The sequence below is a fragment of the Rhinopithecus bieti genome, unplaced genomic scaffold (genome assembly GCF_001698545.2).
Source record: "Rhinopithecus bieti isolate Rb0 unplaced genomic scaffold, ASM169854v2 scaffold_24392, whole genome shotgun sequence".
Lineage (NCBI taxonomy): Eukaryota > Metazoa > Chordata > Mammalia > Primates > Cercopithecidae > Rhinopithecus > Rhinopithecus bieti.
Genome location: NW_016812542.1, coordinates 1,032,591 through 1,047,587, shown reverse-complemented (window position 1 = coordinate 1,047,587; position 14,997 = coordinate 1,032,591). Strand labels below are relative to the sequence as shown.

Sequence of the window (14,997 nt, the reverse complement as noted above, 5' to 3'; positions counted from 1 at the left end):
TGAGGAATGACTGAAAGTGTTAGCAATACAGTCAGATTTCTGGGTCTAAAGAAATCTATATAATTGTTGTGTGAATTCAGGCATTTCTCTTAACTCGCTGTGTCCTAGTTTTCTCATCTGTGCTCCACTGGTTATCGTGAGGACCAAACGCAAGCGCTATGTCAAGTGCATAGCAAACGCTTAGAAAGTAGATGACACTCAGTAAAAGTTGCCTGTAATTATTATTATTGTTGTCACTATCATTACCTGGAATTCAGCCTCCAGTGGAGATGGCTCACTGGGTGGATCCCTTTTCTTCATGTTATGTAGATATGGATGTAATTCAGACAAATTCACTTCTGTTTCTCCAAACTGATTGTATTCAACCAAAGCCTGATGGATCAAGATGTACTGGGCCTACAATTTCAGGAAAAAATACAGATAATTAACTAATAATTTAGATTCCTGCAAGTCATATTTAAATAAAATACACATTCTCCATAATTTTGCTCATATTGGAACAATACATGGCAAAGCAAACTGATACCTATAATATTTATGTGAGATCTATAATATTCTGGAAGTTCACTCTCAGAGTTTTCTGGAATATGAGCAAATTCTATTTTCAGATTATTTTTTCAGAAAAATTACTTTACAAATAGATTATCCATGTACTCTGTATTGCACAACTTTTATTCCTAAAAACTAAAGAACATTGTATGTGACTTCATTTAGTAATTATTGGGACAATAAGTCAAATTACTGAATGTAAAACCATAATAAATTTCACAGTATATTCAAGAGGTAAAAAAGCAAGTTGTTATTCCTTAGAAAACCTTTTAAATAGTTTTAGAACTTTCAAAATAAGAAAATTATTTTTTAATATGAAAATTATTTTTTTAATCCAATATGCCAAACCCAGATTTAACCACTCTTAATTGCTTATTTTGTTTGAATCCAGTATTTTCAAGGAAATAGTATACTTCTGATAATCCTCTTTAACTACCACCTTTAGTTCCCTGAATTTGGCAGTATCTTTCCACTTTATTTTATTTTCCACTGTAAATCATCTCTTTTTATCTGGTTAACAATTTGTTTTCATATTTCTACTCTGCTATCTATGCATCTATAATCACAAGCACTGTACATTTTTGTGCTTTAAAAAAAGTCACATAAATTATATCTTTTAGTTTCATGTGCCAACTTTACTCACTCATTGTTTTCATCTGAGCATCTCTCCAAATAGACAGACACAAACCTAGATTATTGCTTTCTACCACAACACAGCATTTGTTGTACAGAGAGTTCACATGTCCAAATTTTGTTTTCCTATTCCTCTATTGATACATATTTATGGTGTTTCCATTCTTTCATTGGTACATATTTCAGTTTTTTCTTTTTTCTTTTCTTTTTTTTTTTTTTGCTATTCTTGCAAATGTTTCTAGTTGTTGCTTCTCTTGGGTATGTGCACATATGTGATTTTTGTGGGGTCAAATACAGACATTTTCAGTAATAACCATCACTTACAATCACCAAATGCATAGCATGTGCCAGAGACTTGTTTAAGTGCTTTACTTGTATTACTTTTGGGGTTATAAGTCTGTGAGGTATTATCATTGCCTCCATTTTACAGATGACTTAACTGAGGCGCAGTCAGACTAAAAATACTTAATAAATAATACCACTCACCCTTGTATTAATAATTAAAAGCAAGATTTGGAACCTGAAAGTGTAGTTTCTAAAACTAGGCAGTTGACTACTATACTATTCTGTCTCTTCAGCTTAATTTTATGAGATGATGCCAAATCTGTTTTCAGCATTTTTAGTTTTCTTGCCAATCTGATATATGTTAATGGCAGTTCATTATTTTAAAAAGTATATGTTTTGTGGTCATCTTTCTTCCACAGTACTTTTAGGCACTAATGAAAAATGCTTCTGAGTATTTCTGGTGATTACCACATGTTTTAGTTTTCAGGAAATCGTCTACTCTTTGAAGTTGCGAAGAATTTCGATTTTTAAAAATATCATTATTATCACTTGGAAAAGATTTAAGTCCAAAAAACCGAAGTGAGAATAATCACTAAAGGTTAGAACATACCTCTACTTGAACCATTAGGCATCTCTGTCGCCTTAGCTTGACAACGTAACCATAAACATCTACTTTGTTCTCGGCTTCCAGGCCTTCTAGCATGGCATCAATTCCGATATAGGTGCCTGTGCGCCCGACACCAGCACTGGCAAACCAAGCAAAAAAAAGGTAAAGGCATGGTCATGGTAAAGCTGTCAGGTGTGAAATAGATATAAAAATCTAAGTTTCTCCCATAGGTTGTTTCCCAAAATAGCAATTGACAAAGGGAAATATGTCTCTAACAGCCCTAGGCAGGTGAATTCTGTTGGAGATGTTGTTGTTGTTTTTCCTACCTGCAGTGCACCACAATGGGACCACTGAAGAAATTGCTGAAGGCATTCACTCTCCTTCTCAGTTTGAGGAGCAAGTGAGGATCCTCAGGCACCCCGTGGTCTGGCCAGCTGGTAAACTGAATGTGAGTCACCTCTCTTCCAGTTGCTTTTTCTTTTTTCTAGTCAAGAGATAATATATTCTTTGAAATGATTTTTTAAAGCAGACTATGAAACATAAATAAGTGGAAGGGAGTACCAGTACAAAGTCTCCTTCTGTAAACATAAACTGCTCAAAAGAGTTCATAATTTCCTCAGGTGTCTTATACATCTTCTCAGCCATGACTGCATTTTCCTTTTTAATCAATAACTAGTAGTTAAGATATCGTGCAGGACTTGCTTGCACTACCCTGTAAGCAATAACTTACCAGTAAGGTAAGTAAGGTAAAGAAAGTATAACTAAAATTTCTAGGAACTTGCATGCTGTCAAGCCAAAAAAAAAAAAAAAAAAAAACCCGAAACAAGCATACACCATAAAAGGGGGGTGCGTGGCTGGAAGCTTTTTAGATGTGTGTTTAAAATGATACGGTAAAGGTCATTCTCACAGCTGTTTAAAATAATTCTACTTGATAGGCCAGCAAGCAGGACTAATTCTTATGTGAGCAAAGTCTGATTATTTGATGAACATTGTATTCCTTAGACCTTCACATGGTAGCACTGTCAACTCAGAATGTAGAGAGAGGACTGAGGAAAGTCAGCCCCAGGTTACCATTCAGGTTTGTTCTAATTTCAAGGTAACCACCACAAGATGCATAAGTCATAATTCTCTCACCAGGTATAAAGAACCATCTACATTTAGATAACAAAAGAAACATACACACTAAGTTAATTAACACCAGTAAATCCAGACTACAGAATGTAGCCAGATAGGCATCAACCTAGAAATATACCCTAATATCTATGGATCCAGTGCCTTTGTGGCTTAGTCAAACAAGTATTTAGCCAGAAACTATTAATAGGATTGTTTCACAGTACTCTGTAGACATAACAATTAGTAATACCATGGAAATCTAAGAAGACCTATGGAGACATATAGAGTAAGTCTGTTTCTCCTATAGAAAATATTTCTAGACTATACAAAAATAAAATTTAGATTACTAAAAGGCTTACAATAAATGAAATTAAGAGAAAATCTTAACCCCCTATATAAAGACTTGTATTTTTTTAACAGCTCTATTAGATGTTTTACAGTCTTGATAGGTTGCATGTATCCAGGAATTTATCCATTTCTTCTAAGTTTTCCAATTTATTAGCATATAACTGTTCATAGTAGCATCTAATAATCACTTAAATTTCTACAGTATCAGTGGCAATGTCTCTTTTTTCATCTGTGACTCTATTTATTTGAGTCTCCACTCTTTTTCCCTTAGTCTGGCTAAAGGTTTATCAATTTTATCTTTTTTTTTTTTTCTTTTTTTGAGATGGAATCTCGCTGCAAAGCCCAGGCTGGAGTGCAATGATGCAATCTTCACTCACTGCAACCTCGGCTTCCCAGGTTCAAGTATTCTACTGCCTCAGCCTCCCAAGTAGCTGGGATTACAGATGTGTGCCACCACACCTGGCTAATTTTTTTCTTTTTTTTAAAACATTTTTAGTAGAGATGGGGTTTCACCATATTGGCCAGTCTGGTCTCAAACTCCTGACCTCAAGTGATACAGCCACCTTGGCCTCTTAAAGTACTGGGATTTCAGGCATGAGCCACTGCACCCGGCCTGTCAATTTTATCTCTTTTTAAAAGATAAAATTTTATTTCATTGATGCTTTGTATTTTTTTTTATTTCAATTTCACTTATTTCTACTTTGATCTTTATTATTTTTTTCTTCCAATTTACCGTTTGGTTTGTGCTTGCTTTTCTAGTTCTTTGAAATGTCTCATGTCGTTTATTTGAAATTTTTCTTTTTTAATGCAGGTGCTTACTCTTACAAACTTTTCTCTTAGTGCTGCTTTCACTGTATCACATAGGTTTTGGTTTGTTGTGTTCCCATTTTCGTTTATTTTGAGAAATTTTAAAATTTCCTTAGTGATTTCCTCATTGAATCAGTGGTCATTGAGGAATACATTGTTCACTCTCCACAAGTTTGTATAGTTTCCAAAATTCTTGTTATTGATTTCTAGTTTGATTGTAGTCAAAGAAAAGTTTATATAATTCATTTCTTAAAATTTTATAAGACTTGTTTCATAGCATAACACAAGGTATGTCCCTGAGTATGATCCATGGATCTGAAAAATGTGTATCCTTCAGACATTGGTTGAAGTGTTCTATAAATGTCTATTAGGTTCATTTGATCTAAAATGCAAATTAAGACCAATGTTTCTTTGTTGATTTTCTTCCTGGGTGATCTGACTAATGCTGAAAGTAGGGTGTTGAAGTCTCCAACTACTATTGTATTGGAGTCTATCTCTCTCTTTAGCTCTAATAATATTTGCTTTATATATCTGTGTGCTCCAGTATTAGGTGCATATATATTTACAATTGTTATATCCTCTTGCTGAGTTGACTCCTTTATCATTACATAGAGACAATCAATGTCTCTTTTATTCGTTTTTGTGTTGAAATATACCTGTGTGATATAAGTATAGGTACTCCTTCTCTTTTTAGGTTTCCATTTACATAGAATATAATTTTCCATCTCTTATTTTAAGTCTGTTTGTGTCTTTACAGGTGAAGAATGTTTCTTGTAAGCAACAGATTGTTGGGTCTTGTTTTATTAATCTATTCAGCTACTCTATGTATTTTGTTTACAGAGTTTAGTACACTGATATTCAATGTTATTGTTGATAAATAAAGACTTACTCCTGCCATTTTGTTATTTCTTGTATGGTTATTTTGTGGCCTCCTCTTCCTTCTTTCTTTTCTTCCTGTCTTCCTTTAAGTGAAGGTGATTTTTCTCTGGTGGTCTGTTTTAATTTCTTGCTTTTTATTTTTATGTATCTGTTGAATGCTTTTGGATTTGGGGTTATCATAAGGCTTGCAAACAATATCTTATAATTCATTATTTTACACTGAAGACAACAGAGATTGTGTAAACAAACTAACAAGCAAAGTGTAATATAATGAAAATGCTACATTTTAACTTCATTCCTCCATTTTTTATCATTTTCTTATTTCAATTCATTTATTATTTTGTTCTCCGTGTCTTGAAAAGTTGGTGTCACCATTATTTTTGGTACCCAAAACCTGAACAGAGAACAAGTAATGAGATGGAGGTTCTAATGAAAAGTTTCCCAGCAAAGAAAAGCCCAAGACCTAATGGCTTCATTACTGTATTTTACCAAACATTTAAAGAAGAACTAATACCAATTCTACTCAAACTATTCCAAAAAATGGAAGAGAAGGGAATTCTTCCAAACTCATTCTACAAAGCCAGTATTACTCTGATACCAAAACCAGACAAATGCACATCAAGAAAAGAAAACTACCAGTCAATATCCCTGCAAAAGCCTCAACAAAATACTAGCAAACTGAATTCAACAACACATTAAAAATATCATTCGTCCTGATCAAGTGGCATTTATCCAAGGGATGCAAGGATGGTTCAATATACATAAATTAATTATTGTGATACATTCTATCAACAGAATGAAGGACAAAAGACATATGATCATTTCAACTGATGCTGAAAAATTATTTCATAAAATTCAACATCTCTTCATAGTAAAAAACTCTCAAAAAACAGGATAATGAAGGAACATACCTCAACAGAATAAAAGTCACATATGACATACCCGCAGCTAGCATCATACTAAATGAGAAAAAACTGAAAGCCTTTCTTCTAAGATCTGAATAAAGACAAGGATGCCCACTTTCACCACTGTTGTTCAACATAGTACTGGAAGTCCAAGCTAGAGCAATCAGACAAGAGAAAGAAACACATGGCATCCAAATTGGAAAGGAAGACGTCAAATTATCCTTGTTTGCACATTATATGATCTTATATTTGCAAAAACCTAAATACTTCACCAAAAAAACTATTAGAACTGATTCACAAATTCAGTAAGATCGTAAGACACAAAATCAACATTAAAAAACGTATTTTTATATGCCAACATAGAACTATCTGAAAAAGAAATCAAGAAAGTAATCTCATTTGCAGTAGATAAAAACAACATAAATACCTAGGAATAAACTTAACCAAAGAAGTGAAAGATCTCTACAATGAAAACTGGGAAATATTGATGCAAGCAATTGAAGAGGACATAAAAAATGGAAAGCTATTCCATGTTCAAGACTCAGTATTGTTAGAATGTTCATACTACTCAAAACTATCTATAGATTCAATGCAATCTCTATCAAAATACCAATAATATTCTTTACAAGTAGAAAAAATAATCCTAATATTTATATGAAACCACAAAAGACCCAGAATAGCCAAAGCCATCCTGAGTGAAAAGAGCAAAACTAGAGGAATCACAATACCTGACTCAAAATTATACTTCAGAGCTATAGTAACCAGAACAGCATGGTACTGGCATAAAAACATACATAGAGCAATGAAACATAATAGAGAACACATAAATAATTCTATAAGTCTACAGTGAACTCGTTTTTGACAAAGGTACCAAGAATATGCATTGGGGAAAGGACAGTCTCCACAATAGATTGTACTGTGAAAACTGGATACTCATATGTGGAAGAATGAAACTAAACCCCTACCTCTTGCTGTATGTAAATATTAAGTAAAACATGGATTAGACTTAGATATAAGACCTTACTCTATGAAACTACTAAAAGAAAATGTTGGAGGAACTCTCCAGGACATTGGTTTGTGCAAAATTATTGAATAATGCCCCACGAGCACAGGCAAACATAGCAAAAATGAACAAGTAGAATTACATCATGTTAGAAAGCTTCTGTACAGCAAAGAAAACAATCAACAAAGTGAAGAGATAAGCCACAGAATGAGGGAAAATATTTTCCAACTCTCCGTCTGACAAAGGACTAATATCCAGAATACATAAGAAGCTTGTAGAACTTTATAATAAAAAAATCTAATAATCTGATTTTTAAACAGGCAAAAGATCTGAATAGACATTTCTCAAAAGAAGACATACAAATGGTAAACAGTTATATAAAAAGGTGGCCAATATTATTTATTATCAGAGAAATGCAAATCAAAACTATATTAAGTTATCACCTTGTTCCAGTTATAATGACTTATATATAAAAGACAGCCAAGAATGAATGCTTGCAAGGATGTGAAGAAAAGAAAACCCTCAGACAATATTGGTAAGAAAGTAAATTAGTACAACAACTATGTAAGACAATTCGGAGGTTTAAAAAAAAAAAAAAAAAAACTCAAAATAGCACTACCATATGATCCAGCAATCCCACTGTTAGGTATATACCTCAAAGAAAGGAAACAGTAGATTGAAGAGATATCTGCACTCCCATGTTTATTGGAACACTATTCATAATAGTCAACTTTTGGAAAGAACCTAAGCATCAATCAACAGATGAATGGATAAAGAAAATGTAGTACATATATACAATGAAGTATTACTCAGCCATAAAAAGGGGTAAGATATAGTCATTTGCAACAACATGGATGGACCTGGACGACTTACATTAAGTGAAATAAGCCAGACACAGAAATACAGACTTCATATATTGTTACTTATTTGTGGTAGCTAAAATTTGAAATAATTGAACTCTTGGATATACAGAGTAGAATGATGGTTATCGAAGGATGGGAAGGGTATAGCAGGGGTGGAAATGGTGATGGTTAATGTGTACAAAAATATAATTAGATAAAAAGAAGAAGATCCAGTATTTGATAGCACAACAGGGTGACTATTCAACAATAATTTATTATACATTTCAAAATAAACAAAAGAATATAATTGGATTGTTTGTAACACAAAGAAAGGATAAATGCCTGGGATAATGGATGCCCCATTTACCCTGATGTGATTGTTATGCATTGTATGCCTGCATCAAAACATCTCATTTACCCCATAAATATACCTACCATGTACCCAAAAAAATTAAAAATAAAATTCATTTGTTGGAAATAAAAGATACATTTTACATACCATAAAGTTCACCAGTTTAAAATGTACAATTTGGTATTCATATTACATTTACTAAATGTACAACCATCACCTTTATATCTAAAAATAGAACATTTTCATCATCACAAAATAAAAGGCTGTTCTTATTTGCAGCCACTCCCCATTTCTGTTTGACGTCCTCAGCTCCAGGCAACCACTGGTCTACTTTCTGTCTTTATTGGCTTGCCTATTGTGGATTTTTCATATAAATGGATTTATATAATATACATGATGACTTCCATTTTAACTATTATCTAAGGCCACAATGACCTCCTTATTTTCTGAACTAAACATTCCATCTCTGCTGCATAGTTAGAACTTTATACTTCTTACAGTGTTCTCTATTTCTGTCATTTCTCTTATGGAAAAATATAATTTTTTTCAGAAAAGTAGAAACTCACTGACAATAAGGACAAATTGCTTATTCTTTTAATAATTTGATTATGTATTCAACACATTTAATGGACCTTCCCTCTTTTTGTAATACGTCCAGGGTCACGGTATCATACTTTCGATTTGACTTGGACAAAAACGTCTTGACCAGTGACTTAAATTTGACCCTATTGGCTTTTGTCATTGTTCTAACCACAGTTTTCATCCTAAAGGTTATCAGAAATAATTTTCCTGATATATTTTAATTTCTCAAATGTAATATTCCATAATTATATTTTATAAAACAGTATCAAAACAAAATTATGTAAAAGGCAAACTCACATTTACAATGTTCAATTTCTGAATGATGTAATCTGGACATCTTTTGTGCTGGTTGATCTTTACAACAACATCTCCAAAAGCCCGAGTGCCCTCTTCCATTGACGGCCAGTATTCTGCACACTTGTTCTATATTTTAAAAAATTATTAAGTATTTCAATTTTAATTTAAGCCAATTTTATCCAACTTTCTTTAAAGAGTGAAAACAAAACCTATACTCATTTGAAATTCTCAAAACATTTGTGTAGTTCAAGCACATATAAACCTTAAGCTGTGATGCTTAAAATCTATGTTCTATTTTCCATTTATGAGTCCTGTAGAATGTCCTTCACACATTTTAGTGAGATGATCTTTCCAGGCTTACATGCATGTTAAGAGAGGACACAATCATTTGTCAGCAAAAAAGATGTGATTGCTTGTGGTTAATTTTAGGTAGGGGGACAGAGAGGCTTTTACTCCTAAAGTCACATTACATGACTCACCACCTATCTGCCCAAGGTTAGTTTTGTTTCGAATATTAAGTTCTTGTGAAGCTAAAACAGTGAAATTTACTGAACTTATAACAATACTGCAAAGAAACAGGAATCAAGTTTAATTAATCGGAAGCCTTGAAATTTTATGCATACAGACATATATTTATTTGTATGTTAAAAGTTTCAGTTTTCTACATGTATGAAAAATTTAAATAAAAGTTAACACTGATTAAAATAGAGAACTCTCTGTTTAGTCATGAGGCAGATATACGCGGCTTTTCAAAATGCCATTCAACATTTTATTTTCCTAACCCCAAGATCCACACTATGAATCTTCTTGGTTCTTACCCTGTTTCCTTCTTCACATCGAGTGACCATGACAATAACTGTGGCTTTCTGTTCCCAAATCATCCTCCAGAAATCATCAACAGTTTCATCCCTGGGACCTATGAGGTAAACAAATAAAAGCTGTTAAGAAATGTTTTTTTAAAAGTGCTATAAAACAATTTTCAAAAGAATATTGGATTATCAAAGAAATTACCTTGTGCAGCAATGTATTTCCTGGGTTCTTTGAAACCCTATTGAAAACACATGCAAAGATATGTCATTTGCTGAACATTCAATTACTCATCAACATGAAAAATTGTGAGTTAGAGGAATTGCTCTAGATCCATCATTTTGTGATTGTGAATTTCTCTGGGCAGTTTCAAAGTATTAAGGGGATCTTATTAATTGGTGGTCAGGCATTTAATTGTGCTCAACATGTTAGCATTTGCAAAGAATATTCATGACTTTCATGTATCTTTGCTGTAAACTTCAAACAGTTTTAACACTAGGCTTCATCTTCATCTGGGATGCTGTTGTAATTTACAAAAGTGCTCTAGACATTTCAACATTTTATATCCTGCCAACTCTTATAGGATCATCTACCACTATTTAAACCTGCTCACCAGCCATGTAGTTACTTTTGGGATGTTTGTTAAATTTCTTACAACAAATCATTCTTGGATTTTACCCGCATTTTCACCTCTTAATTTCTGCTGGAATATGATGATTCCCTAGACTTCTCTGCCATTTCAGATAAGAGAACTTTCATTTCATTACCTACAATGTCTGCTTTCTCTGCTCCTGTTACCAAGATAAAGGAGGACAGAGGCAGATAAAATATTATACTGGCTTCTTCCAGAATTATCTCAGACTCCTAAATTCATCTAAACAATGAAAGGAGCTCTTCAGAAAGAGGTGGCCTTTACCATTGGATTAAATTTGAAACATGGGTCACAAGAATTCAACATTAATTTAAGTAACTTCCTGAAACTTCTACCTCATGACACAGTATTGCGCATACATTCATTTAATAAGTATTCATTGAATAGCTACAATATGTTAGTCACCTATCTAAAAGCAGAAGAAACATGCTTTCTGGGAGCCCCAAGTTCCAATGGAGAAACCTAAATAACCTGATACCATAATTGCCATATATATTTGAATAGAAAATATAGTTGCTTCTGGTAGGTGAGGACACTGAGAAAATGGCAGATTTGGGGAGGAAAAAAGAATTTTTTCAGTCTGTATATATTTTTATACTGTTTAAAATTATTTAACCTATGTAATGCATTAATTATTTAACATTTGTATATAAATTAAAATTTAAAATATTTTAAATAAATTAACCACGTACAGACATTTACATTTCTGCATAAATCCAGTGGATAGATAGATGGTCAGTGTTGATGAGGAATGTGTGCTGAAATTTAGTGTGATTAAATTAAAGGATAACATTGTGGAGTCAGTCAGACTCTGGTTGAATTTCAACTCAAATATTTACCAGTTGTGTGAACAAGGACAAGGTAATTAACTAAACTGAGCTTCCCAGTCCTCACTTATACGGCATATGGCTGAGGCAAACGTGGGCTTCTTTTGAGAAATACATGCATAGATTATTTAGTCTAATATCTAGCACATAAGAGGCTTACCAGAGTATATTAAATTAATTCTTAATATAATTTTGTTTGTAGAGGAAAATTCTACATTATACCCAATACCAATAGTCACATAATAAATAACTATCCTTGCAAATATTAATAATTTCCTGTTTATATCAGTGACATATGGGTTCACTTCAAAATATTTTTAATAATATTTCTAAAATTTTGCCAAGACAAAGAAGGAGCTGAATGAAATATACAGGAATAAGAAAATGCAAATTTTACTCACATCAATATAGCTGGCATTTATGTAGTTTGACCCTGCATCTCCATTTATCTCAGAGAGTTCAACACGATTATAATCATCTGTTTAAGGAGAAGAAAAATAAACAAGTGAAATAATGAATAATCAAGTGGCCTAAATATATGGGAATTCAATACTGAGTAAGTACTCACAAGGAAGAATGTCAACATAACGGTTTTTATTCTGGTTAAAGGGCTTTCGAGCTTCCTTTATAGGAAACTTGCTGAACACCCGTGGGATGCTCTGAAAGAAACAATGATTTCTTAGATCACAGAAGATTCAGGAAAAATGATCGTTTTGAACAAATGAGATATCCTGTAAAATATTTTCCTCATATTGCTAAAAAAATTTGCTTAGAGTAATTGAAATTAAGATCAGGAATTATGTAACAATAAAATCACTTTTTTTAAAAAAAAGTAATGATTGACAACTTTCAGAACAAATCTCTTGAGTAGGGACAAATTTAGGATTAGTCGTTGCGTCACTATCAAATTCATTTAAAAACAGATATTTGGATGAGTACTTAGAGTACAACTACAAAATCAGCCAAACACATTTTGTGACACAACTTCATAATACAATAAAGCATTACATTGAAATATTTACTAGCTCCACACTATAATCTCGTCAACCTCTATGATTCTCTCTTCTGGTTCATAGATATCTAATAATATCTATTTTGCTTATGTTGCAATATCTAGTGGGATAAATTATGAAGGCAAATTGCAATATAAATATATTTAAAATGGAATTGTCTTGATGTTGAATTTATCATCATATAACAAAAGCAACACACACCTGAAATTCAGCCAGAAAAAGTCTTCCTTCATCAGCAATCTTCCTCTTATATGTTTCCAACAAAATATCTGCATGGATTGGCTCCACATTCATCAGTTGTTTTTCATCATCTGGAAATATATTAAAGATTCAGTACTAGTTATACATGTCTTTCAGGTGGGCATACACGTTTCATTAAATTTACACCGTGTACTCAATCCTTTAGCTTCTTTCCTCCTCGTACACATTTCATCTGAGAAATCTCACTCACATACAAACATTTACCTACAAATCAATGACTGCTCAATCTTGTACTTCAGATCTCTTCCGGGCTTTATGTTGTTCCCTCTACCAGAATGTTCTTCCCCATTTTCTATGCTTAGAGAAGGGATCCCAGACTAAACATCACCATTATAAGGACATTCACATTTGTTTGATAATATGCATTTTATAGCAATTACCATACTTATTTATTTATAATACAATTATTATTTTTCTTTGTATTGTTTTCATTTTCAACTTGTGAAATGCTGTAAACATGCAAATGAAATAAGATAATATGATTAATACCCTTATACCCATGACTTAGCTTAATTTGATCATCTGTTTACACTAAACAGTGAAACAGTTGTGTTAATTCGTTTTGCTTCAAGTATATGAAACACATTATATACTATGTTTGTGAAATAACTTACTAAATAGTAAAAAACTGTACTAACTATAAAAAGCTATAATTGCATATGGAACTTGAAAACCAAATGCTTTAGAAAGGTAAGAGAATTTAATCTGTCACATATGTAAAAAGTATGTTTCTCCTACTCTTCCATGTACTACTGATAGTATTTCTTTCAATAATAATATTAATTTTACCCATTTATCATATAAAGAAAGAAGGTATCCATGAGGGCGACCCATTTATCTTACTGCCCACGGAAACTTTCTATCCAATTACAGCTATCAAACTGGCTATATGCAATTGTTTCTTTAGGTTGTTGGGAATGCCTGGTATTCATTCATTCTGAACTGAGGGCCACATTCAGGGTTTCATGGGGTCTGAATGAGTAAATTCTACTGCATTCCAAGGTGCAATCAGTATCAATTTTGAGATAAAATATTTCATTGACACTTTCCAAGTCCACCTTAACTCCTTGAGATGGATTTTCCTTTTCTGCTCAGGTGTTTATTACTGATTGTGCTCTTCATTCCTCCCTCAGCTTATGAAAATGAATCCTCAGGATACCCTATCTCAGTGTTATTTATTCACTAATATTTATCAAATCCTAGGTACTCACTTTGGTACTGGGCATAAAGCAGTGAATAAGAAAAAAAGCCTCCATGCTTTCACAAAGCTTACATTCTAGTTAGGGGAGGATAATCAACAACCAAATGAATAAATATATAATAAGAGGTCAAATAGTGTTATACTCTGCAAAGAAAAATAAAGCCTTTTAAGGAGCACAAAAGATTCAACCCTAAAGTTTCTGCATAGAGACCTGGTACCTGCTATTACCAGAGGGAAACACTTCTAACACAGATTAACACAGAGGAGTTCTGAAATTATTCCTGTCTTAAGCATGAGAAAGCAAGTAAATTTCTTTATTGTAAACAAAGGTTCAATTTCTGTAAAGGTTCAACCTTGTCCCTTTTGTTGGAATAAAAATCACATTTAAAAAAAATTAAATAATATAAATGTTGAAAAAAAAAGATAAACAAATTTGTTTTCTTCTCCTAAGTAAAATTGTTGTTCTTTGTCCTGTTCATAAACGTGTCTTTTTTTAGTGGGAGCAGCCACCATTCCACCCTGGCAGGGACTTGAGGAGATGTACCATCTCCCCATCTCTGCGACTTCCATCCACTCTTCCCTCCACCACTCCCTAATTTGTTGGTCCATTGGTTCCCCACAATCTTAACAAACCAGATTTCTGCCCTCGCACACAGTTTTCTATCTTCTATATATCTATAGAATCATACACATTCAACTACTAGGGCATGTATCAAATTACCGTCATATTTGTTGATATATCTGCTTTCCTTTATTAGATTACAAACACTTTAAGGGCAGAGTCTGTGCCTGTCACTACAGTACTCTCAGTACCTGGCACAATGCTTGGCGTACACTGGGAACTTCACAGGTGCTGAGTGAGTAAAGGAATTTAAGTTTTATCACTGTATCAACGGAAGTCCAAGTTAAATTAAAAATGCCCAGTTCTTATTTAAAATGAATGGGACTGGGCGCAGTGGTTCATGCCTGTAATCCCAGCACTTTGGGAGGCCAAGGTGAGTGGATTATTTGAGGCTAGGAGTTCGAAAACAGCC

General features: G+C 33.1%; 1 protein-coding gene across 1 annotated transcript in view; it reads right to left on the bottom strand.

Moving 5' to 3' along the window:
• PTPRC (protein tyrosine phosphatase receptor type C) overlaps window positions 1-14,997 on the bottom strand; it is a 123,284-nt gene that overhangs the window by 13,390 nt on the left and 94,897 nt on the right. Inside the window, exons 18-26 of the mRNA XM_017896544.1 lie at window positions 12,703-12,812; window positions 12,057-12,147; window positions 11,890-11,966; window positions 10,214-10,250; window positions 10,021-10,118; window positions 9,203-9,328; window positions 2,401-2,558; window positions 2,078-2,213; window positions 247-396 (exon numbers count right to left, since the gene is read on the bottom strand). Of these exons, the coding sequence (XP_017752033.1) occupies window positions 247-396; window positions 2,078-2,213; window positions 2,401-2,558; window positions 9,203-9,328; window positions 10,021-10,118; window positions 10,214-10,250; window positions 11,890-11,966; window positions 12,057-12,147; window positions 12,703-12,812 (983 nt within the window). The remainder of the gene's footprint in view (window positions 1-246; window positions 397-2,077; window positions 2,214-2,400; window positions 2,559-9,202; window positions 9,329-10,020; window positions 10,119-10,213; window positions 10,251-11,889; window positions 11,967-12,056; window positions 12,148-12,702; window positions 12,813-14,997) is intronic.